Source organism: Penicillium hordei, assembly GCF_028827395.1.
Source record: "Penicillium hordei strain IBT 12815 chromosome Unknown utg000004l_segment0_segment0, whole genome shotgun sequence".
NCBI classification, from domain to species: Eukaryota; Fungi; Ascomycota; class Eurotiomycetes; order Eurotiales; family Aspergillaceae; genus Penicillium; species Penicillium hordei.
Window position 1 is genome coordinate 2,924,936 of NW_026623145.1, and position 24,497 is coordinate 2,949,432.

At 49.2% G+C, this 24,497-nt stretch overlaps 8 protein-coding genes across 8 annotated transcripts; 3 read left to right on the forward strand and 5 right to left on the reverse strand.

The window, feature by feature from the left end:
* Positions 1-1,497: 1,497 nt before the first annotated feature.
* N7537_008311 (uncharacterized protein) lies at positions 1,498-2,971 on the forward strand (the record flags this gene model as incomplete). The annotated part of the gene is made up of 2 exons (XM_056899366.1): positions 1,498-1,607; positions 1,819-2,971. The coding sequence occupies 2 exons, from the start codon at positions 1,498-1,500 to the stop codon at positions 2,969-2,971; spliced, it is 1,263 nt and encodes a 420-aa protein (XP_056751442.1).
* Positions 2,972-3,858: 887 nt separating this feature from the next.
* N7537_008312 (CwfJ domain protein) lies at positions 3,859-5,640 on the reverse strand (the record flags this gene model as incomplete). Its single annotated transcript, XM_056899367.1, has 2 exons — positions 3,859-5,572; positions 5,627-5,640. 2 exons carry the CDS (start codon positions 5,638-5,640, stop codon positions 3,859-3,861), a joined length of 1,728 nt encoding a protein of 575 aa, XP_056751443.1.
* A 405-nt stretch (positions 5,641-6,045) lies between these two features.
* N7537_008313 (uncharacterized protein) lies at positions 6,046-13,902 on the forward strand (the record flags this gene model as incomplete). Its single annotated transcript, XM_056899368.1, has 1 exon — positions 6,046-13,902. One exon carries the CDS (start codon positions 6,046-6,048, stop codon positions 13,900-13,902), a length of 7,857 nt encoding a protein of 2,618 aa, XP_056751444.1.
* Positions 13,903-14,298: 396 nt separating this feature from the next.
* Positions 14,299-14,904, reverse strand: N7537_008314 (DNL-type zinc finger protein; the record flags this gene model as incomplete). The annotated part of the gene is made up of 1 exon (XM_056899369.1): positions 14,299-14,904. The coding sequence occupies one exon, from the start codon at positions 14,902-14,904 to the stop codon at positions 14,299-14,301; it is 606 nt and encodes a 201-aa protein (XP_056751445.1).
* Positions 14,905-15,168: 264 nt separating this feature from the next.
* On the forward strand, positions 15,169-17,811 carry N7537_008315 (cullin family protein; the record flags this gene model as incomplete). The annotated part of the gene is made up of 4 exons (XM_056899370.1): positions 15,169-15,213; positions 15,270-15,656; positions 15,711-17,581; positions 17,640-17,811. The coding sequence occupies 4 exons, from the start codon at positions 15,169-15,171 to the stop codon at positions 17,809-17,811; spliced, it is 2,475 nt and encodes an 824-aa protein (XP_056751446.1).
* A 421-nt stretch (positions 17,812-18,232) lies between these two features.
* On the reverse strand, positions 18,233-19,111 carry sld5 (putative GINS DNA replication complex subunit Sld5; the record flags this gene model as incomplete). Its single annotated transcript, XM_056899371.1, has 2 exons — positions 18,233-18,868; positions 18,935-19,111. The coding sequence occupies 2 exons, from the start codon at positions 19,109-19,111 to the stop codon at positions 18,233-18,235; spliced, it is 813 nt and encodes a 270-aa protein (XP_056751447.1).
* Positions 19,112-19,808: 697 nt separating this feature from the next.
* N7537_008317 (resistance to Congo red protein) lies at positions 19,809-20,359 on the reverse strand (the record flags this gene model as incomplete). Its single annotated transcript, XM_056899372.1, has 3 exons — positions 19,809-20,118; positions 20,174-20,284; positions 20,334-20,359. The coding sequence occupies 3 exons, from the start codon at positions 20,357-20,359 to the stop codon at positions 19,809-19,811; spliced, it is 447 nt and encodes a 148-aa protein (XP_056751448.1).
* A 685-nt stretch (positions 20,360-21,044) lies between these two features.
* N7537_008318 (uncharacterized protein) lies at positions 21,045-23,004 on the reverse strand (the record flags this gene model as incomplete). The annotated part of the gene is made up of 3 exons (XM_056899373.1): positions 21,045-22,034; positions 22,098-22,683; positions 22,742-23,004. The coding sequence occupies 3 exons, from the start codon at positions 23,002-23,004 to the stop codon at positions 21,045-21,047; spliced, it is 1,839 nt and encodes a 612-aa protein (XP_056751449.1).
* Positions 23,005-24,497: the final 1,493 nt, after the last annotated feature.

Consider the following 24,497-nt stretch of genomic DNA (forward strand, 5'->3'; position numbering starts at 1 on the left):
CTGCGCTCTTCACCTTTTGCCTCATCACTTTGATACCTGCTATCAGTATCGTCCTCTCCTTCCGCTCACCCTGTTTACCTCATGGGTTCCTGCTGTCTCCAATATTTCCTTTGCGTGGCATGTTGCCACATCTCTCTATGACCATCGCCCACGATCCTCCCTGGGCCATCGACTCTCATGACGCATTTGAATCTGAGTGTCCCCTTTCATATGTCTATTTAACGACCTCGCAACTTCGAAACCGAAAATGCGCACGCAGACGGCCTATCCTCGCCAGATTTCCATTTTCTCATACCTCGTGGGTCTCCGCGAAAACAATACCCCCAACGATGATTTTCCTCAAACATTCTGCCGACACTTTCGCATGTCCCTTTCTCCCCGAACATTCTTTTCACACCATTATCGCCCTTAATCCACAATTTGGTCCTTCTCTGTACAGACTTTCTACTGTGGATCAATCGTCATTCCACGCTGTACCAAATTTGCATCTTGATGCTTCAATGCCAGTCATTTTGGCTCAATTCTTCTGGAGCATTTGTATTTCAATGCATTGTCCGATGATATTCCCCTTTGAACTATGTCATTGGGGTAGGAGGATGTTGATGTAATATTGCATATTGCATCGAGAGTGACTTTACAGCTGTACATAACGAGAATTGCCTGTGTATTACAGACCATTTCTCTCTGGATGTATTTCCCTGAGCTTTTAATTGGGTCTGGAAAGGGTAATCGGAGGAGACAACCAGTTCACAAATGTTTGATTTTTCCTTTTGTGAGAATGAAAAAAAAACCAAAAACCAAAAACTAAAAATCAATTTCACAATACGTTCATTTCTATCTCCTTAAAAAAAATTTAGACAAAAAGATCGACAGAATTAATGAGGATTGTCGTTTCAAGTGTCTCTGATGAACGTGATAGGCGGAAAGCGGGGAGAACTATGGGGGGGTTTGGAATGTCCGTGTGTCAACCCTCTCTGCTCTGGAAACTGCTGTTTCAGCAATTTCAACTCTCTTTCCTTCAAGGCCCCTTCAAGGCTTCAAGGCTTCAAGGCTCTTTCGAGGCTTTTTCAACGCTCTTTTAAAGTGGTTGCCTCATCGTTTTGAGACCTTGCGCCTCATCGTTTCCTTGGATCGCTCTAGGGTCTCACTCTATCTCCAGTCTTTATTCATCAAATGTTCTATTTCGGTAACTTGCTGCCTGTTCGATCCACCTTGAACTAGCATCTATTTTGCTACATCTTCGCTTGATATTGAATCTACTGTCCGCGGCTGTGACTTCGAATCTACTCTATTATCTCTCTATTATTGCTACACTCGGCATCGTGCCCCGCCCCCTCTCACTACCTCCGCGCCCGGGCACGATTGTACACACTGTTCAATCACGCTGAACTGCGTCTAGTTTCACACTGGAAGGACTTGCCAAAGGCTGTTCCGCAGCCATTGGCAATCGGGTGATTCCCTTTCTCTCGGCTTGCGCAACCGCTATTCATTTCCACGATGAGTCCAGCAAATATTACACTATGGGTTCGAGACACTGCGAGTGATCTCGAGTCGGTTCCAAGCACTTTCTCCAGCTGGGACAAATGTATGGCTAAATCCTACTGCAAGTGAGTTCTTCCTGAGTGACGTGCACCCTCCCTTCCCATTCGTGCATAGCCTGGCAGGATACTAATTAATTGGCGCAAGGTGGCCCGTCATCGTTGGTATCATCATCGGTTCAGTAATTCTACTCGCCGTATTAGGCTGCATCTTCAATTGTCTCTGTTGTGGCTATCAATGCTGCAAGTGCTGTTGTAGCTGTTGCTGTCCATCAGGCAGGCGCAGAAACAAAACGCCTAAACACTTTGATGACCCTCCATTCCACCAGCCTCCACCACCCGCTCCAAATCCGGTCTATCAAGCGCCACCAGCCCCACCCTCATTCCGCGGCGCGCAGCAGACTGCGCATCAGACTGCGCATTTCGATGCGCCCAAGTCTCCGGCCGCTCATGTCAATGAGGATGCCCTGCCTGAGATGCCTACCTGGGCTGGTGCCGTTGACAAGCATGTCGAAGACCCGAATCATCATGACGAGGTCGAAATGGAGCCATTGAATCCCCCGGACCGAAAGCAGGGTGCCGGCACACCTGGTGCCGCTTACTCTGACTATTCACCCAACCCAGCCATGGGCGCAACCGCGGCGGGATACAGAGGATTTGGACCTACCGATCCGCGTGCACGACGGTCTCCCGGCCCGGGAGCAGCATTGAATCCCGTTCAAGACCCCTATGGCCGACGCTCGCCGGGAATGCCTTCCTCTGGAGCAACAATTGATCCTTATGGGAGAAGGTCCCCGGGCTCGGCACTCAGTGCTGTCCAGGATCCATACGGACGACGTTCCCCCGGCCCAGCAGCAGGGTTGGCTGCCACTCAAGATCCGTACGGGCGTCGCTCGCCTGGTATGTTACCTTCAGCCGCAGCAGCTGGCTATGGCGCCGCAGGGCGCGACCCCTATGGTTCGCGGTCTCCCGGCGGAGCAGTCCACAACCCTTACGACCAGCAACCATACCAAGACTCCTACAATGACCACTCTTACGGCGCAGGCAATGGCTACCACGCTGTGACCGCACCCTCGCCCGTCGCTGCATACAAGCCGCACACCAATTACAGCCCCGTGCCAATGGCCTTCTCCCCATCCTCGGAGATAGACCATTCCGCAGCCGCGGCCCCAACACCAGGCTTCCAGCGCCAGCCATCTTTTGGCTCTAGCCAGTATCCCCCATCATACACCTCCCAGCCTCCATACCGCGGCTTCGGCCCTGGTGCACCTTCTTCGCCCCCTCCTGCTTTCTCGGCTCCTTCGCCTTCAGAGTACACTACCTATAACCCCCACACCATCACCACCCCCATTCCCGAGCCCGACAATACTAGACCTCCGAGTCTGTTGCAGAGCGGGAGAAAACCTACCCTCAATGCTTCTAGCAACTTTTGAGTATGACCCTCGTCGATCGAGGTGAAACTTCTTCCTTTTTTCTTTTTTTTTTTTTTTTTTTTTTTTGATACCATTCTGAGGCTGTATTATTTTCCTTCATACATACTTGGCCCTGGGCTAAATTTGGGCGTTGAATCAAAAAGGGTCTTTTCTTTCACCATTTCTCTCACTTGCCACTTGCACTCTATTGCATTTTCGGGTGGGCTTTGATAGACTCGCTTGATACCCACTGTATGACAATATTTTGTGGACAATGCGCAGTTTTGCCTAGCAGGAAATGCCCACATCTTTGATCCACCTTGATAAAATGGATGATAACTCAAGTTATGAGGGGTTCTAGATTGTTGATTGGGATATGTTGGGTTTGTACTATGTATACCCAGTAGATGAAAGTAGGTAAGCCACTTGACTGGCCTCGTGCTGGAACCTACGAATATGGCGTTGAGCTTTGAGGGGATCGCAATCTGGGTTTAGTACTGTTAGGCTGCGATGGGACGCCCAGGTATCTTAGCAATAGCCCGGCAGTCCTAGACCCGGTAGTAGGTTTTTAGACATCTCAACGTCGAATATCCGAGCGCAGCGCGACATTGGCATCAGTGCATTGTCAAACACCTTTCTTGACGTTTCCATTTCTAGCAGAAACAGCCCGAGAACCTTGGAAGACGCGTTAATATGAGTATCTCTTATATGCGTTTCGTGTGGAATCTGTAGAATTTGTGAATTTTGGCTTCAATTTTGAACTCATTTGTCACATTTCATCGTACTTTACACGAAGGGGAAGCTTTAGGAAGATGCTCCTCGTTGAAAAATCCCTGGATCCCCATACCACACCACCCATTTGTCATGTACGAACATGAAAAAGAAGAAGAAACTTGCCGATCTCGGATTCACTCCTCAATCTCCATCGCGAAATCATGTTTCTTGAAAGCCTCCTTGAAAGCATCCGCGTCCATCGTCTCCTCTTCGTCCGTTTGCACACAGTCCCTCCAGTTGATACGATCATCCAGATAGAGCACCTTACCCATAACCCGACGACCGAATTGCAAATCAAATCGGTTCTCCGGCAGGATTTTCATAATGATAACATTCTCTTCTCCAGATTCAGTCTTCCACACGCCTTTGTGCTCAGGTGCAGACCAATTATCGGGTTCGGCTTCGGCTTCAGTGTTGGGCGTAGGCGTAGGCGTCCAAATGAAGACTCGGAAATAATCGATCATATGGTGATTGTGCATTTCGTCGGGATTTGGCACGGTCTTGAACGTCGAATATTCCAGGTTCGACGCTTCCTTCTTGAATGCCATTTCCACAAGCCGGGAGCGGATTTTCTCCACCGGCATCGGCAGGAATTGCCAATGTGTATGGATGCCGTTTGAGCGGCTGACTTCCCATGTGACAGCACCGAGCTTGCCACCTGATCGCTCGTTCAGCATTTGGTGCAGGGATTCGCGGTACCGTTGCATCTCGGCGAAGGTCGAGGATCGGGTGGCCGGATCGAAGATCAGGTCGATGGTCGGGCAGTGTTCGAAGGGGATGATGAGCATATGGCCTGGGAAGCCTAGGGAAGGGTAGAAGTTGCTTGAGGGCAAAGGTCCTTTGGCAGTGGTGACGTAGCTGTCATTGCCGATTGAGGTGATGAGATGGGTGGCGATGTTGGGGTTCGAGAGGCAGAAGAAACAATTCTCTGGGCCTGGCGGAGGGGCACGTTCTTTGTGTCGGCGCTGATGTCCCGGGTCTCTATCTCTGTCGGAGGGGGCATAGCGCTGGTATGATTCATTTTGGCTTGGGAGCATTTTGCGCCTGCTTTGCGCCGCCGACCAAGGACAGATGGTGGAGCCCGGGGGAATACTGCTTGGGAAAGGTGCTGTTGGGTCCAAGGTAAAGGCATAAATAGCATTTTTCGTCGAGCCGAACGTAGGCAATGAAATAAACCGAGTGAGTGGGTAGGCATCTTGACCCTCCTCCGTTGGCATGTGAAAGAAGGGTTCACGCTCGAAGAAAGCAGCGTCTGACCGAGAAAAGTGATAACGGGGTTTCAGGGTCGCGCAGACATCAGCAACGCATTGCAATTCCGCCGGCACGGTCTCTTTATCCCCAGAGACCTCGCAGCTAGATCCTAGACGAACATCCTTCGGCCATTGATTGGTAATAAGAATGTCGGTTTTGTGAATACCGAACAGTGCTCGGGCATCGGATTCACTATATGTCGGCTGAAACTTGCCGCTAGCATTGCTCTCGGGTTTGGACCTACCCTCTGCCTCTCCCATGGTTCCACCGAGGGCGACAATACGGATACCATCTGTTGTCTTCAAGGTTCCTCGCTTTCCCAGGAAGAACAAGTTGGGGCACACTTCATCAGTTGCTTCAATCTTTTCGACCACTTGAGGGGGGAGTGGTCGGTTACCAAGGGTGAAGTAGGTTGGGCATGCCACGGTGATATTCCCCTGTACCAAGGCGGTAATATCTTGGAGCTCGTCTTCAGTCGAGCCATCACCGAAGAGATCGCCAAGAATGATTGCAAAGGAGAAATCTTGTTTTGGCTGCAGCTTGGCTAGCTTAGTGAACACGGGCCGTATCTGACCGTTCAAGCTGCCAATGACAATACTACGTATGGATTGGGTTAGTGACTGGAATACATGCAGACCTGAACATACATACCACTTGGGAGCCATTTTGGGCTCTATCTTGGTGGTAGGTTGAGTTGTCAAAGGAAAACGCTGAAAACTTTTGAAAATTGATGATAAGATGGTGGAAAGGTGGGAAATAGGAAGACAAGATACCCCAAAAAGGACGAGGGGGGGGGGGGTTTTTAAAAAAAAAAAACAAAAACAAAACACCTAACCTATCCAAAGGTACCACCAGAGATCAACTACATGCGACTAGACGTAGGATAGAACATCTCGGGTTCTTCAAAGCAGGAGCTTGGGCCACCTTATCAGCACGTGATGTGAATAGATATCCGCTTCGGAATAATAAGATCCCGCCCCGAAGAACTTTTTTGTATTCCATGCGGATCAGCCAAAAAAAAGCGACCAGTACCTTTCTCACGAACAGTGCTGCTCGTCAGACCCGTCAAGATGGTGGGGACAGGCTCAAAACCAAAGCCTGTTAGGCGCCTGAAAACGGGCACCGAAACCACAAAAAACCATCGATTCGAGGGCTTTTCATCACGAATCACCAAGCTCAAAATTGACCCGATCCACCGCGTGCGCCGCGCCAGTTTCGGCGAAGATGAGGACGAAACATCCTCTTATTTCCGAGCGGCCCTCGATCACTGGTTCGAGATGAACCTTTCAGACAATTTTACACAATTCGTACGGCGTGTCAACCCTCTTTCCGAGAGCTTTGCGCAAGTTCTGTATCATGAAGAGAAGATCATGGGTCTATTGGTGGAATTCATCGAGAAGAGAGACCAGTTCTCCATGGAGCCGCTATTGAGCTTGCTTGCGCAATTTGCTCGGGATCTGGGCGTCAAGTTCGAAAAACATTTTGCTACGGCAGTGACACTGGTGTCGTCCGTTGCGGCAACACATCCCGATATTGAGGTCGTTGAATGGAGTTTCACCTGTCTTGCATGGATCTTCAAATTCCTTTCTCGTCTTTTAGTGCCCGACCTGCGACAACTGCTGAGTATCATGACTCCATATCTCGGAAAAGAACGACAAAAGCCATTTGTGGCGAGGTTCGCGGCGGAGTCGATGTCGTTCCTTATCAGAAAGGCCGGCCTTGTTTATTACAAAAACAAAGCACCCCTCGAGACTGCCGTCTCATTCCTCTTCGATGATATCTCGAAAGCCGCCGACGACAACAAGGATACCGAGAACTACAGGGAAGGACTGATGACCATGTTCTCCGATGCTATCAGGGGAGTCAACAACGGGCTTCACTCCAATGGCATGGATATCCTCAATTGTGTTCTAAGTCAGATCCCGCCGACGAGTGAAAACCACAATGATCCTGCAGAAGTTGTATTTGGTCTGGTCGTCAGTCTTGTCCACGCCACGACTCCCGATACCTTCGGACCCATCCTTGACACAGTCAAGGCTTATATCGAAGAACGCTCAAAATCAACCCCGAATCCCAATATCTCGGAGTGCTGCCGTATAATGTTCCTACTTGTGACAACTCGCAAGGGTGTCAGAATCCAAAACTGGAAGACCGTTCATCAGATTCAAGTATCCCTGCTTCAGCAGGTGTCGGCGTCTGATGTATCGCCAGAAACGATATCACAGATCCTCACAAGCGTCGCATACGCCCTTCAAATGTCCCCTATGGACGAGTTGCTACCTTTCCTTCGCTCTATTATGGACCTGGTATCCACAGGCCAGCTTTCAAAATATTTCCTATTCTTCTGCGCAACATTCTCGGAGTGGGGATCAGAGCGATTCCAGAGCTTGCTTCTTTCGCCTTTCCAGAAGTTTATCAACTCATCATGGCAAAAGTCAGAGTGGGAGACTTGTTTCACCCTGCTACGCCTGCATGAGGCTGGTTGCATCACCGCCGAGACCTCGCAACCTGGCTACATTTCCTGCCCAGATGCCTTCAAATCTCGCATCACTGATTCATTGGAGTACCCTACAAAAGATGAAGCCTTCTTGAATGCGCTGGTGAAGCTTCCAACCGCTATCTCTTTGTTTGCAGATTCTGCTACATTGTCCAAGATGGTTTCTAAGTTGCACAGTAACCTCCTATCGGCGTTCCAAGATGGTGCAGCTCAAGGCAATAACGGCCAGACGAAGGGCCTGGTGTTCTTCCTTGGTCAAGGATTCAAGACGTATGTCGAACTCGCTAATAAAGTTGAAGAGCTTGACTCGAATCTCTTGAAACCGATCATCGCCACTGCTACAAAATTCTCCCGCCTGCCAGTCTTTTTGGAGGGTACACTTGCTTTCATTTCCTCTCTCCCAGAGTCCGCGGACCTCGAACATCCCACCCTGGAAGACTTTGCTCAAGATTTAATTGTGAACCTGGCAAGCCCGTCGCACAGGCTGAGGCTGGTATCTCTTCAGCTTCTACGGGAATTAATTGTTCGCATTGCCAAAGATGACCCCTCGCCCGTGGAATTGGCCGTCGAAGTCGAAGAGAGCCCGCTGACAATGGACTCGGTGAGAACAATCTCTATGCATATCCGCAAACTTGCGATTCTCTACCCCCAAATTGCCCACCGCAGGTGGATGGCCACCCTGGTCCCTTACTTCTGCTTCGGATTGTTCTCGAAGAAGTTGGCCCCATTGTGGGATGACTCTGCTGCTGCATTGAAGACTATTAGCGAAAATCCCCAAGGAGAGAAGATTGTGTCCGATTTGTCCATCCAGTGGCTGTCAGAACGGGACACCGAAGCGCCCAGCGACGCTCCAACAGAAGACGACGAAAGCTCTTTCGTCAAGAGCCACTTCAAGTGTTACAATGTTGCGAAGGTCGAAAAAGTACTCGCTGCAAATACCAAGAGCACAGAGGATCCTTATCATGTCCTATCTCGACAATTTAACCAGGACCACACAGTCGCAAACATCCTTCCAGCCTCCCCGCGAACCCATGCACTTCGTGTCTTGAATGCTGCACCGGGCGTTGCCGAGAAACGCTCGCGCCAGATTGTGCCATTGTTCTTGTCCTGGGCATTGCGTGAGGACCAAGATGACGCGCCCCCAACTGGCGAGGCGAAAATCGAAGATATTGAGACTGATGATGTGCAAGTGCGTTGGGGATTCCGGGATCGATTGTCCATGCTTGCTTTGTTCGCGCGGTTCCTTAACCCCATTGTGTTGTTCAAGGCCCCCGAGGTTCATGCGGCGGTCCTAGGACTCCTGTGTCATGGTAACTCTGACCTACAGAAACATGCGCTCAATGTCCTTTTCACCTGGAAAGATCCGAATGTGCGTCCGTATCAAGAAAACCTACTTAATCTCTTGGATGAGGCTAGATTCAAGGATGAACTTGCTGTGTTCGTGCATGTTGGCAACGAAGAAAGTCTAATTCAACAAGAGCACCGGGCAGTTCTCCTCCCCGTGGTCCTTCGACTACTCTATGGTCGAATGATTTCTAAGGCTGGCTCGGCCGCCGCTGGCCAAGCCGGCAGACGAAAGACCATTCTGCGAACTATCTCGCACCTCTCAGAACATGATTTTGGACTTTTCATGCAGCTGTCCTTTGGTCCTCTTGCAGACGTGCACGTTGTCAAAGACAACAATGAGTGCGATCAGACTGCTTTCCAGGAAGAGTTGACCAGCCCAAGAAGACAGTTGGGTCTGCTTAAGCTGATCGATACTGTCTTTGAGACACTTCAAACTCGGATGACTGAATTTGCATTGCAGACGATGGATGTGGTTGTCTACTGTTTGGTGCGAGCATGCCGGGCGATTTTTAACGAGGGTAGCGATCGCCCTGATGAACGTCTCTTGCCTGTGTTCCAAAATATTCGTTCTGCGTGTATTCGCTGTCTCAATTTGGTATTCTCGATTGTTCCGAACCACGATTGGACTCCCTACGTCCGTATCATCTTTAAGGAGATGATTGACAGCAGACTGGATCAGTTCCCTATTGAGACAGCACAGGGTGTTTCAGGCCTTCTACGATTGTTTTCCACCTGGGCCGCTGCCCCAAGGTCAACGTTCTACTTAGTACAGCACAATGACAAGGTCTTGACCAAGGTGATTGACTGTCTCGCGGTCGAGTCTGCCCGCGATGAAGTGAAGAACTTTATCTTGGATGAGGTCCTCATACCGCTGGTTGAGCTGTCTACGGGCAAAAAGTTGCAGGAAGCCGAAGAGATGTCTGACTTCCCAGCTGAGCAAATTAAATCCGAGGTACTCTCTCCCTACCTGGAGCACGCTCTCTTCCATCTCGGCCGTCTTCTCAAGAGAGGCCCCTCGAAGCCTGTTCTTTACTCCGGAGTCAATGCTCTTTCTCTGATCGCCCCCTGCGTCGAATCCTCCAAAGAGACCGCTAGCCTTGTCGGAATTACGACATATATGCTTCGTCAGCCCGCAGATCGTGTCAGCCCCAAAACCAAGTCTGGTTTGCTGAAAATTCTCGAGCACTTTTTGCCCTTGTGGGACCCCAAGGAAGATCCCGAGCTTGCCCAACAAGTGTTTGATGCTGTGTGCTCGATGTTCGACTACTTCAAGGATGACGCGAACAGAGAAGTACTGGCCCGGGTTTTTGGTGCTCTTGCTACGCACGACGAGAACCTCAAGATTGTTGCCGACTTGTGTGCAGATCTAAACTCTCGCTCAACTAAAAGACTTGAACCCGATTATGCGAGACGTTTGCAGGCTTTCAGAATAGTCAGCGACGAGCTGTCTCAAACGTTAAGCGCGAAGCAGTGGAAGCCTCTTCTCTACAACATGCTTTTCCATTTGAGGGATGAAGATGAGCTTGCTATCCGATCTAGCGCCTCCTTTGGTTTAAGAACATTCATCGACAGAGCGTCCGCAAAACCAGACACAGACTTTGAGGCACTCATCAATGATGTTCTCTTCCCCTCTTTGCAATACGGCATTCGGCAGAAGTCTGAACTTATTCGCTCTGAAGTTATCGCTGTCATTGGCTACTTCGTCAAACTCAATCCCACCAGACCCTCTGTGCAGGACATGCACGTTCTTCTCGTCGGTGATGATGAGGAGGCCTCTTTCTTCACCAACATTCTCCACATCCAACAGCACCGCCGGCAACGTGCTTTGCGACGTCTGGCTGGAGACGCAGCTCAGGGCAGCATTCAGGCTACGAATCTGGGCACCATTTTCATTCCCCTCATTGAGCATTTCATCTTCGAGGATGCTGCTGATGAAAATGCCCACAACCTAATTGCCGAAGGTGTTGCGACCCTTGGTGTTCTTTCCGAATGGCTTGAATGGGGTCAATTCCGAGCAAACTTCCGGAGATACCGCGGCTACATGACAAGCAAGCCTGAAAAGGAGAAGAACATCCTCAGACTGCTTGGCCGCATGTCTGATGCGCTGTCTAGTGCTATGGACCGAAAGAAGGGGACAGAAAACCAGACCGATGATGAAGTTGACAAGATGGATGTTGTCGAAAAGCCCATGTGCACGCTTGCCAAGAGTGTTCCTTCTCTTGCAAAGGTCTCAACGGAATTGACCACCAACTTCATTCCTTTCCTGACCAAGTACATCCACCACAAGCAGGAAAAGGAGATGAGCATGCGCCTGCCAGCTTCGATTACTACTGTTAAGCTTCTCAAGATTCTCCCCGAAGAAGAGCTGGCCATTCGTCTTCCTCCAGTCCTGCTGGATGTCTGCACAACCCTCAAGAGTAAAGCACAGGATTCCCGTGACACTGCACGTAAAACACTCAATGAGCTGGCTCTCCTTTTGGGTCCTGTCTATTTCGGCTATATCCTCAAGGAACTTCGCAACGTTCTCGCACGGGGCTACCAGCTTCACGTTCTTTCATTCACCGTTCATTCCATGCTTGTGACAATCACTGATCACTTCAAGCAAGGAGATTTGGATTACTGTTTGAAAGAACTGGTTGCGGTTGTGATGGATGATACCTTTGGCACAGTCGGCCAAGAAAAGGACGCTGAAGGATACACCAGCAAAATGCAGGAGGTTAAGAGCAGCAAGAGTTACGACTCTATGGAACTTCTTGCTAAGGTCTCCACTATCAGCCAATTGTCAAACCTGGTTAGGCCTCTGCAGGCACTCCTACGCGAAAAGCTCAATTCGAAGCTCGTCAACAAGCTTGATGAGCTCATGCGAAGGATCAGCATCGGTCTTCTGAGAAACCCTGACGCCGAAAGTCGCGACATGTTGGTCTTCTGTTATGAGGTCATCAAAGAGGCCTATCGGGACAATGCCCCAGATGCGGGTCCAGCTCCTCCCAAGACCAGGTACGAGGAACGATTCTTGATCCGATTGCAAGGAGCCAAGCGGGGCGAACACAGGGGTACAACATCTTCTCATGTCTACAAGTTGACCCGATTCTCGCTGGATGTGCTTCGTGCGATCCTCAACAAGTTCAATTCGGTGTTGACAGCTTCTAACTTGTCGGGCTTCATTCCTATCATTGGTGACGCGCTTGTTCAGTCCCAGGAGGAAGTGAAGGTTTCTGCTCTCCGTTTGCTCTCCACAATCATCAAGCTTCCGCTGCCAGAGATTGACGAGAACTCGCACGTCTATTTCACTGAAGCAGTCAAACTTGTTAAGGAGTCTCCTAGCACCAACTCCGAAGCGGCACAGGCCTCCCTAAAGTTGATTTCCTCCATGCTGCGTGAACGAAAGGACACCAAGCTCCGTGACGGACATCTTGCATACTTGCTCAAGCGTTTGGCCTCCGATATTGAGGAGCCGGATCGCCAAGGTGTGACTTTCAACTTCATCCGCGCCGTCATGTCCCGGAAGCTCGTCGTTCCCGAGATGTATGAGCTTATGGACAACATCGCGACCATGATGGTGACGAACCAGACTCGGTCTGCCCGGGATCTTGCCCGTGGTACCTACGTCCATTTCCTGATTGAGTACCCGCAGGCGAAGAGTCGCTGGACCAAACAGCTCGCTTTCTTCGCAAAGAACCTGGATTACAAGCATCAGTCGGGACGGCAATCAGTCATGGAGGCCATGCACGCGCTCCTTTCAAAGACTGGCCCAGAATTAGCACAGGATATCATCAGCACCTTTTTCCTACCTATCGTCCTTGCTATGGCGAACGACGAGTCGCCGGAATGCCGCGAGTTGGCAGGTACATTGCTAGGAGAGTTCTTCAACCGTGCGGATCGGGAGCAGATGAAGACTATCCTTACTCCCCTTCGGTCGTGGTTGGAGCAGACCAACAACATGGCTCTATGCAGTATTGGATTGCAGGCCATGCGGATCTACTTCGAGGCCGAGCAGACCGAGAAGGATAAACAGGCTCGTTTCGTCATCGACATCCTCCCCGGCTTGATGCAGCCCGTTCTTGATGACCATGAGAATGGCAATTGGGAAGCTCTTTACTATGCCCTGCAACTTTTCACAAAGCTTTGCAAGACTGCTTCCACACTTGCTCTGAGCCCGGAATGCGCTTCTATCTGGAATTCTGTCCAAGAGTGCTTGTTCTTTCCCCACGCATGGGTCAAGACTTGTGCTGCAAACCTCGTAGGCTCGTGGATGGCTGATCTGGCCAAGACAAATGCCGCTACTGGTTACGCTTCCCTTCCCTTGACTGGAAGTTCCGGTCTCGCCATGGACAAGCCGGCTATGCTGCAGCTTCTTCGTGCTAGTCTCCGCAGTCTGCGTACCCCGGGCATTGCCGAGGAATTGGCCATGCAAAGTGTGCGCAACACAGTCTTCCTCGGACGTTGCTGTTCTCAAAACGGGCTCGAACTTCCAAAGCTGGCAAGCGAGGATGTTGGATCCGAAGATGAAGACGAGGATGAGGATGCTGGCAGTGAAGCTGAAGGAGAGGCAAAGGAGGAAGCCAAGGTGGAATATAACAGATCTGCCATCCACTACATTTTCAAGCAGGTCTCCTCCCTTTTGCGACGGGAAACTATCTCCGGTCGAGCAAATGCCCTCATCCCCAAGACAGCCTCCATCACACTTCTTGCCGCACTCATCCGCCACATCGAGGTTGAGCAGATCCGTCCTTCTCTGCGCGTCATTCTCATCCCCCTGCAGCACCTAACGGATCCATCGATCCCGGCGCCACGCTCCTCGGATGAGACCTTCCAAAACACATACAAGTCTCTCGTCTCCAACTGCCACGAGGTCTTGGATCTTCTCCAGAAGAAACTCGGCACCACCGAGTATGTGGAGCAGATATCTAGGGTCCAGGCGGCCATTAAGGACCGTCGTGAAGGAAGACGGGCCAAGCGTCGCATCGACGCTGTTGCTGACCCCGAGAAGCACGGACGTGATAAGATGAAGAAGAACGAGCGGAAGAGAGATAAGCGCCGTGAGAAGGGCTTGGAGCATCGTGGAAAGAGACGCGGTTGGTAGAGGATTTGGCATCTATTTGCATTTCTCATGAAATGGTGTTATTGGCATACAAAAAATTGGGCGTTTTGGTGGAATGGATGACTATATTATACTTGCATTGTATATACCTTTTCAGAACAATTTGATATCTTCTGTACAATTCTTGTCTTCTCTGTTAGTCCTTTTTAAATATCGAGTTTTCTATGGAATTAAGGGAGTTGACTGAGCATTCGGTCCAAGTGATTTCTAATATACAAAGTCCCCAATATATCCTTTTTCTCGTCGATGCTTGGATCCTGCCATGCTGAGAGTAGAGAGAGAGTCTTTCATAATATACACGCCCAACGAGACAAACAAAACACCTCGTATGCACCAAATTACCAAGAATCCATGCAAAAACCTCAACTTCAAATGGACTCAAGTCGACTTATCATCACCGCGTGCTCCTAGGATCTCCTTGCCCTCCAAGTCATAACTCTTCACAGACCCATCCTCCCAGAATTCCAGGTTACCCTCGGTATGGCCGTGGGTCAATGTCTGACCCTTCTCTTTCAGAATATCTTCCAGGGTTGTTTTCTTTTCAAAAAAGACACCGAGGTGATCACTCATAACATGGCGCGAGTCGCATGAGGGACATTGAATGAGGACAGTTCCACGGTGGTAGCCTTGCTTGGACATGCGGTGCGCTGAGCGATGACCACATGGTTTGCAGGTGAATGTAATGCGGTAGGCTTCCTCATCCTTGCGACGCTCCTGGTTCTGTGCTTCCCATTCAGCCTCTTGCTCGGCCTGGCTCTTGGGTGATTCGGTGAGAGGGCGAGGAGCACGGGAGTTGTATCGGAGTTGGGTCTGGGCGAAGATTCGCTGGGGGCGAGGAAGAAGAGATGATGGGCGAGCTGAGTGTAGAGAGAGGGATTGTGTTGAGAGGAAGCGTGAGGATTGTGTACGCGCAACAGCAGTGTATGACTGCGCTTGCGACACAAGGGCGTTCAACGGGCGGAGACCCGAGGTGAAAGAGCGCATGACGACAGTATGTGAAGGTATTTAGAAGCTGACGGAGAAAGAAGATCAAAGATAGTAGAGATATTTGCAACTTAAAAGAGAAACTCGAAGAAAAAAAAAGGAAGAAACTGTGAAATGACGATGCTCGGTCAGCGACAGGCGGAACTTTAGAATTTCCGGGGTTGGCCTCCGCGGAGAGAAGAGCGCAGTTCTCCTTCACCTTTTTTTTTCTTCCTTGAGATCTCCGTTTACTCACTTTCTCTTGGTTTTACTGTTGCCTTCAAGATGGCAGCAATGAGGGCTCGTCACAAGATTCGAGCTCCCCGGAGGGTTCGTTGACACCGCGGGGTCAAAACTATGAAGCTATCCACTAACTATACTTCTAGGGAGTCTCCCATGCCAATACTGAAGATTTCGATTCTATATGGACAGTCCTCTCATCGTCCTTGACTGAAATTAATACTAAAAATGCCTCAACCCTGGCATTCGAAGAGATCTACCGCCACGCCTACAAGATCGTGTTGATGATGCGAGCTCCCGATCTTTACGAACAAGTCAAACAACTGGAGCAAGACTGGCTGAAAACCAATGTCCGAACCCTGATTGTCGATTCAATTTCTTCGAGCCTAGTGCGTGCGCAAAAATCCACCGATGCGCAGGACCAGTCGAGTGAGAGGAGGGAAGCGGGGGAGAAGTTCCTCACAGTCCTGAAGGATGCTTGGGAAGATCATCAATTGGGAATGGGCATGGTTACCGATGTTCTGATGTATATGGTGAGTTTGTTATGCCCGCAAGGTATTGCTACAATGCTCTAACTGCTTACCCAGGACCGTATGGTAGCAAGCCGTACCCACCCACCCATCTACGTTGCCTGCATGGCTCTATTTCGTGACCATATCCTACGAGCTCCCGTCCGTGCCGGCTCTGCTTTGACTGTTATGGATGTGCTCGAATCCACGATACTATTCATGGTCCAGCTAGAACGTTCTGGGCACATTATTGAGCGGCCACTTATTCGGCACTGCATCCAAATGTTGGAGGGCCTTTACGAAACTGCCACAGAGGAGGAGAGCTCAAAGCTTTATCTGACTGAGTTTGAACCAACCTTTCTCAAAACGAGTAAGGAGTTCTACCAGGCAGAAGGGCAACGGCTGTTGGAAATGGGGGATGCTGCCACGTTTTGCCGACTCGCCACCCAGCGGATCACTGAAGAGGAGGAGCGGTGCCGTTATATGTTGTCGGTCACGACAGAGCCGAAGGTGCTTGAGTTGCTTGACGAGCAGCTAATCCTGAACAATATTGAAGAAGTCGTCAATCTCGAAGGAACCGGTGTCCGGCGTATGCTAGACCATGATCAGTTGGATGGGCTACGGAATGTTTACATGCTTAACAAAAGGGTTGACAAGAAGAAGCAAGCTTTGACAAACATGGTCAACAAGCGGATTGTGGAAATGGGCAAGGAGATCAATACTTCGTCTATACTCTTACCTCAAGCCCCAGCCCCATCGGCAGAGAAATATGGCGAAAAAGAGAAAAAGCCCGAGAAGGGAAAAGACAAAGAAAAGCCTCAGAATCAGCAGACAGTGTCAGCAATCCGCTGGGTCGATGACATTCTCGGCCTGAAGCGGAAATTCGATAACATTTGGGAGAATGCCTTCGCCTCCGACCAGGGCATGCAGAGCTCAATTGGGGCTAGCTTCGCCAGCTTCATCAACATGAACTCGCGAAATTCGGAGTATCTGTCTCTCTTTTTTGATGAAAACTTGAAGAAGGGCATCAAGGGAAAGACAGAAAGCGAGGTAGATATTCTTTTGGATAACGGGATCACACTGCTGCGCTACATCAAGGACAAGGATCTATTTGAGACCTATTATAAGAAACATCTATCACGCCGTCTTTTGATGAAACGCTCTGTCAGCATGGATGCAGAGAGGCAAATGATTTCCAAAATGAAGTTGGAGGTCGGCAATCAGTTCACTCAACGCATTGAGTCCATGTTCAAGGACATGACCATCTCCGAAGATCTTACCACCAATTACAAGGAGCACATTGCGCGCAATGGTGATCCCGACCAGAAACCCGTGGACCTAGAGATCAACGTTCTCACTAGTACTATGTGGCCGATGGAAATAATGGCAAGCAAAGAGGGAACGGTCCAGTTGCCTTGTATTTTCCCACGGGAGATTGATACACTGAAGCAAAGCTTTGAGAGGTTTTATCTCGACAAGCACAGCGGTCGCAAACTGTCGTGGCAAGCCAGCATGGGCACTGGCGATCTTCGGGCCACTTTCGTACGCTCCAATGGAAAAGCCCAGCGCTATGAACTCAACGTGTCAACATATGCCATGGTGATTCTGCTATTATTCAACGACATCGCAGACGGCGAAGCTCTCACATATGACGAAATTAAAACTCGCACCCGGATCCAAGACCACGACTTAATCCGCAACTTACAATCGCTCGCCGTTGCCCCAAAGACTCGGGTTTTGAAGAAGGATCCCATGAGCAAGGAGGTAAAGCCCACCGACCGCTTCCTTTTCAACCATGATTTCCACAGCCCCTTTGTGAAAGTGCGTATTGGGGTTGTCAGCGGCGGTGCGAACAAGGTCGAGAATCAAGATCAACGCAAGGTCACTGAAAAGAAGATGAATGACGAACGCAACGGTACTATCGAAGCTGCCGTCGTCCGTATTATGAAGTATGTCTCTTTCTCCATAAATCCCTCTCATATGATTTGACAAACTAACCTCTGGCAGACAACGCAAAACGCTTACTCATTCTCAACTAATGACTGAAACCCTTTCGCAACTTTCCGCTCGCTTTGTTCCAGATGTGAACATGATCAAGCGACGTATCGAAAGTCTGATTGACCGCGAATACCTGGAGCGAGTCTCTGAAGAGCCGCCCACCTACGGGTATGTCGCATAAAGTTAGACCATCTCAGTGATCACGGCAAGCTGCCTTCCATCTGGTCTACTCCTTTGCTCTGGTTTCTTATGATTTTATGATCTGGGATGTCCTCGCATCTCGGTGTTTGTGTTTGTGATTCTTTTATTCTTTTATTTATTTTTTCGTGCGTTTCTCTGAGCTTAGCGATTGGCGTCTTTTAAGGGATTGAAATGAAGTTCATAGAAAACCATCTGATATCTGATATCTGATTTGATGTTTCGATGTTTACTGACAGCCAGGCCAATGGAAGGTACCTTGGCAGGACTTGCATAGTATCTCTCATCTCTCAACTGTCTAGATCATAGAAATAAGACAATATATCATAAAACACCCGAAGAACGCCACTCCGCTATGATGAAGTCGAATATCAAACCAGTCCAAAAAGACCCCCCCAAAAAAATCACAATAATTCTACCTCCCCTCTCCCCCAAGCCCCCTTCACCCCTTCCCATCTCACAACCCAAACGTCCCCCATCCGCATCGTAACCCCCGTCCCATATTGCTCCTCCTCCCCACCAACAACAACAGGAACCTCTGCCCCAAGACACCGAACAAAAACAACCTCCCGCAACTCCGGCCCCTGGATCATACTCGTTCCACCGGCATTATCATCTAGCCGCCTCAGCTGCCGCGGGAACGCCCCCATAAACGACCCCGCGTAGTGGCCCGCTAGGAGCGTCTGGTGTGCATGCAGGAAAGATGACTCCGGCTCCGACAGTGGCGCCAGATCTGTCAACCCTGATATATCCGGTACCGAGTCCTCGGGCTGCTGGTTCGGGTTCTGTGAGGAGGCGGTTGATTGTGTTTGCGAGGCGAGGGAGTTTTTGTTGCGCGAGGCGAGCAGAACTAGGTAATGCATGCTGTATTTTGTTATTTTGGCCAATCGGGCTCGTAAAAGACTGCGCACTATGTATTGGCTGCGGGCGAGGTCGGTTTGGAGGATTGAGAGGCGGAGGTTGAGGTTGGGGTTGTGCGTGTTGGCGGTTGTTGGGAGGGTGGTGTCTGACGACGCGGCGAGATCTTCGATTGTTTCAATCTGTAGATGTCGGATTGCATTAGCGATCTGTTTTTAGGGGGGCACTGTTGTGTAGCTGCTGTATACCTGTATCCGCATGCGGTCCATTATGCGCTCCATCAGTGGCGCCGGCCATGGTAGTACCTCCGACACAGCACGTTCGGCTACCCAAAAGCGCGTGAGTAGCTGATGGTCCAGCGCTGCAGACTCCAGGCTGGCGCCTGGACCGCGGTCCACTGACGCGAGAATGTCATCGATATCCATTTGGAGGTTGTCGCATTGAGGAAAATGCAGGGCGGATCGGGATATAGGGCGGAGATGGGGTGCCTGGGGCACCCGGGGCACCCCATCCGCTATATCAAAAATATCAATCTAAATACACCCGTGGATGTTCGCGAATCTACAAGGCTGGTTTATAATTGAGAATTGGGTTGTTAAATAGGCGAGTCCAACGGATTCAATCTCAAAACATTTGCCAATTGGGCTTTTTGTTCTGAACCCGGGCGACAAATTACATGATATCCCAATCTGAATCAATTGGAGCTAGTCAAGTTTGAAAGATGGTGTAATTCTAATTAGGATCAGTTTATTCAAATCCATTTGGTCGTTCAAGGTATATATATCATTAAGAGAGAAACAATGTACGGGAAACCCCAGAACTTCATAACCCCCAAGTTCCATTCTTTCAGGGATCTCAGGCTGCAGACCAAATGCTTGAACTTTAGCTAAACATCAGTTAAATGTGACATGGAGAACATGAGGAAGTATTAAGTAGTAAAAGAGAAAAATAAAATAAAAACATCCACCCATGCGGGTATGCGATCAAATCAAAAAAAAAAAAGTCCGTGTTTCGCAGTTAACAACGCCATAAACCATTAACTTCCAGCATATTTATCGAGACATGCAATAGCGGAAGACCTTCAAAGTCATGGTCATTAAGCTTTGGAAAGATGCGTAAAGTTTAGCCCTTGTTGCCATTGGGCGGCGGGCCAGGAGGCGGCGCATATCCGTGGGCACCGTACGCATTTGGAGGTTGTTGCAACTCGATGCCTTGCTGCTGTGGTGGTGGGCTTTGCGCACCAAAGTAGCCATGGTGCTGAGGGTTCGGGCTGTATTGTGGGGGCGCATTTTGCTGGTAGTAAGGGTCACCATAGGGAGGTTGCTGGTAGATGGGTTGGTTTGGTGGAGGAGGACCCGGGGGAGGAGCCATCCACCCGGTTCCTGTGAGAGGGCGTTGGCCATGATTTCGGCGGCGGCGTGCGTTGAAGCATCTAGAACAAGGCTTAGGATCGAGAGACATCACATGGAAGAGTAGGTAAGACTCACGCGAAACTGAAGAAAAGTAGGAAGGCTACACCAACGATCACTGCGAACGCTACCCAGCGACCCCAAGAGTCCCAGGTAGAATAGCAGTCATCACTCCCATAGTAACCAGCGCTGTGAGGGATTAGTGAAATGTCTCTTGACAGGTTCACATAGTACTTACCAGTATCGAGGGTATATGACTGGCATGGCTAATTATGAGAAGAAATAAGAAAGAGTGAAGAATCCGAAATCCGAAAGAAGAATGTAACGCCAAAGGATGTGAGATGTTCGACGTCAACGATGTGAGAGCGGTGGGTCCTTGGCACTTTAGGCTGCAGTTTCGGGGGGGAAGGTACCGTGACTTGTCTGCCCGCCCTATTTGTATGGTGATGTTGGTGCTGGTACTTGATACTAGAAATCAAGAAAAAAAATTATACTTGAAAGGAACTACAAAGAGTAGAAGAATGTTTTTATAAAACAAAAGAAAGAAACAAAAAGAAAAAGAAGAAGCAAAGTGGAAAGAATTTCCAATCAAAAAATGGGGAGACTGGGGTGGCGCAGTTGGGGCGCAGGGCTGACGAGTGCCTCGGCAGAGTACGGAGTATACGTTGTCTTATCATGTTGGTATTCTTATATTCTTATATTCTTATATTCTTATTTTCCTATATTAAATATCAAATATCAAATGAATACGCACATGGCTGTGCATATTCGGTTTAATTGTCTATAATTTTATATCTCTATATCTCTATATCTCTATATCTCTATTATTACTGAATCCCAAGTGATGATGTACTAATTAAGCTTATGCACAGTCGATCAATCTAGATCGATGTTCCAATGCAATCTGTATACTAAAATCAGCAACTATGAATATGCAAAATCCATCTTATTAACTAACCGGTGGAATGGATGGCGGCACAGCCGGCAACGCGGTGATACTCGACCCGAGTTCACCTTTCAAATCCAAACTCGCCTCTCTCCCCTCTACCCCGTCAGCGTCCTCATGGGTCATCTGCACCGATAGAACATGGATCCGGGGGGACATGTCAGGTTTCACTTTGAATGAATATGTAGGTAATACGTCGAAGGTCCCCTGTACCCAGGACATTTGCCTGTCCAGGTCCGGCCCGGAGACGCTGCCGTTGCCCTTGGTTTCTAGAGTAGAAGACTTGGTTCGGAAGATGCTGCTGGGCCACTCTTTAGACTTGGCGATCGGGATTGTACAGCACGCGTTCTTGGATACGTTATCCCAGGCCTCGACCACGCGATCCGTCTTGAGGAACTGGGATATCTGTTCCTTCATGGTTTCTCGGCCATTCGTAAGTTGGTTGTGGGCTTCCTGTCGCGCTTGTGTGGCCGATTTGACTGTGGATTGTCTGGTTCGAGGGCGTGGGGTGGTGCAGAATGCCCGGAGTTGTTCTATGGAGATGTTGCGTGAGAGTCGTGAGGGTTGGGAAGGTGCTGTTTTCGGTCGACCTTGAGCCAAGTCGATTTTCTCGCTGGCAGATCGTTTTGGTAGGAAGGGCTTGGAGAGCTTGCGCTTGAGCCTTCCGGAGGTCGATGGAAGGGGAGGTGGTGGTTCGTTGCTGGCGCCTGCGCTGGCTTCTGCTATAAGAGCACTGCATGATTTGGCCCGACTGATGATCCTGCGCCGAAGGCCATCGCTCGGGATGGGTTGGTCGGCGGAGATACCGGTTCGATCTCTAACTGCAGCAGGGGAGCTCTGAAACCGCTTGGAAGCTGTTGATGTCCTCTTTGGTTTCGATAATGGATCGCGAGGAAGAGGTTTTTCTGATGTCGGCCGTTCTCTATCAAATAGTCTTTGTTTGACTGACTTGCTTCGGTTTTCAGTCTTGCTAGTCTGTTTAATAAACGATCGCTGTGATAGTTAGCGCTGGGATTGAACCCTTCCTCCCCACCAGATCAAGGCCGATGGACTCACCACGTCCTTTCGACTCGCTATCCCCACCCGTCGCTGCATTTCTGTAGTCGCCAAGCCAAGTTGGGCCAGGGCCTTTTGAAGAGCAGTGCCCCGTCGACGAAGTTTTGAGAGGGCGACAATCCAGCCCTCCATATTATCTACCATGGCCTGATGAAAAGCTTTGAGGCTCTCGGACTTGAAGCAACCCTCGTCTGTAAGTTTGCGGAAGTAGAACCACAGTGCACCCAAGGCCTCCTTTGCCTTTTGTAGGTCCTTGAGTGAGTCTGTGATGGCAAGTGTGAATCGGTCAATGGCATGTTCGATCTGATCGTTATAGGCGACAACCGATAGGCGGAAATTCCGGTCTTCCAACATTTCATCGAAGACATCGAGATTTCCCAGTGGTAGCCTGAGATACTGAATTCGAGTGCGAACGTCTATTCGGACGATCAAAAAGTCTTCAGTGGTCCTTTCCAAAAAGCCATCCAACTCATTCACATGTTTCTGTAGAATCTTCATGACTGAGACTTCGGATTTTGCCAGGCTCTTGGATAGGAGGTGGACTCCAAAGACCATTTGGGAAATCAATTTCCAAAACGGATGATATCTGGATGGTTGGGTTAGTTTGGCTTTTGTCATACTGGACGGAGTATGAGTTTTCTCACTTTTCAGAGGCCCTTTGACGCCACTTTCGGCCACAAAGCCGCTCGTATTCATCATTCTCTAATAGATCGCGCCGCCGGGTTTGTGCGTCAATGTCGACAACCCATTTAGTTAATGAACCATCGGTCGTTTCCACGATTGATTCTTCAAACGCGCCCTGGAGTTGGGTAATGGGATGGGATGGGTAAGGAGTGGATGTTTTCTGGACTGGTTGCTCGTCTTCAGCATCCTCGGGTGTGTGAAGGGGAGTCTCCGTAGAATCCATGATCTAGCACACGTGCACGGTCGATGTCCCCGAGTATACGAGACAGTCTAAGTCGAGGTTGCACACTTTAAATATATGAACTTCTGAGTTGCAAATCGGACAATAATTTTTGAGGCTTTGATATAGTTGCCCCTATCCATTTATAAAATCACAATCGCAACCAGCCCAAAGTGGCTTTTGGTCATGGTGAAGATGGGCTGGACTGGAGATGGCTGGTGGGATCATGCAAGGGTATTACTTTATATCGGATCAGAGATAGAGAATCAATAGAAGTGGATCTGACTTACTCTGAATATTCTGATGTCTGATGTCTGATGTCTGATGTCCTTGGAAGACTGGAGACAGTTTCACCAGTGAAACACACGGTTTACATGTAAACAGGGAGCATTGGAGGGGGCCCTTTCAACAAAGAGAGATGACTACAATCATTTTATTTTCTTGTATTATGGGGCTGTTATTACGTGTAGCCAGGGGTCAACGCAGTCTTTGTTCGGCATATTCCCGCTTATTCCCACTTATTCCCACTTATTCCCACTTGACACACCCATTCAACCAATGATCATCTATACATCGTGGAAATGAATCCAATCAATCGGGGCTGGGACGTTCGGGGAGTCTGAGACCGCACTTAATTTCGGATCAATGGCTTTTCCGTTTTTAGTTCCGGGGACCCTACGTTCTCCCTACGTTCTCCCTATGTTCTCCCTCCTAGGGCTACCTATAGGGCCTTCAAATATTGGCAGTTTGAAACGTGGCGAATATAATACGAGACTTGGGTACATATGCATGATGTGGCTGACATGGCAGAGATGACATTAGGGAAGTTGGTAAGAACCTACGACCTCTTGAGTATTTTTTTTTTTTTAGTTCTATAAAGTTAAAGTAAAGGGGAAAAAAAAGAAGAAAGAAGAAAGAGGAAATGATATGCAGAAATTCCAACCATTCTAGTGAGATCGGCAACTCTAGTAGAAGCAGTCCATTTGAAACCCCATGGCCTATGTTGTAGTATACGATTGGACTTTTGGTGCCTCAGGCTTCAACGCATCATGTGACCAAACTGAGGCCTCGTAAGAGTTCAAATAGAAACATCTCACACCATATTATAATTATATAAATTATATATAATCCTGCGCTACGATACATTATGACTACGGAACTAGTACATAGCTACCTAGTTATACCGTATGACTATGTGTATATTATGCTCAGGTGCTTTCCCAGGGTATTTTATGTGCTTAGTCATCTGGATGGTTTGGATGGTTTACTTTGGTCGGGTTATTCCTCCCCTTCTCTTCTCCCCATCTTCATTTTGAATGGACTACCCTTTTTTTCTAGAAAGACCTGGCACTGGACATGCCAGGATAAGCATTTAGTTTGTTGACTCTACAACTCCGTTTTCAAGTCTATCAACTGGCCTGTTTTGGGCTTATATCCAAGAACCTTCCTACTTAGAAACCACAGCTGCAAGCTAGTGATGGAGCCAAACTAGATAA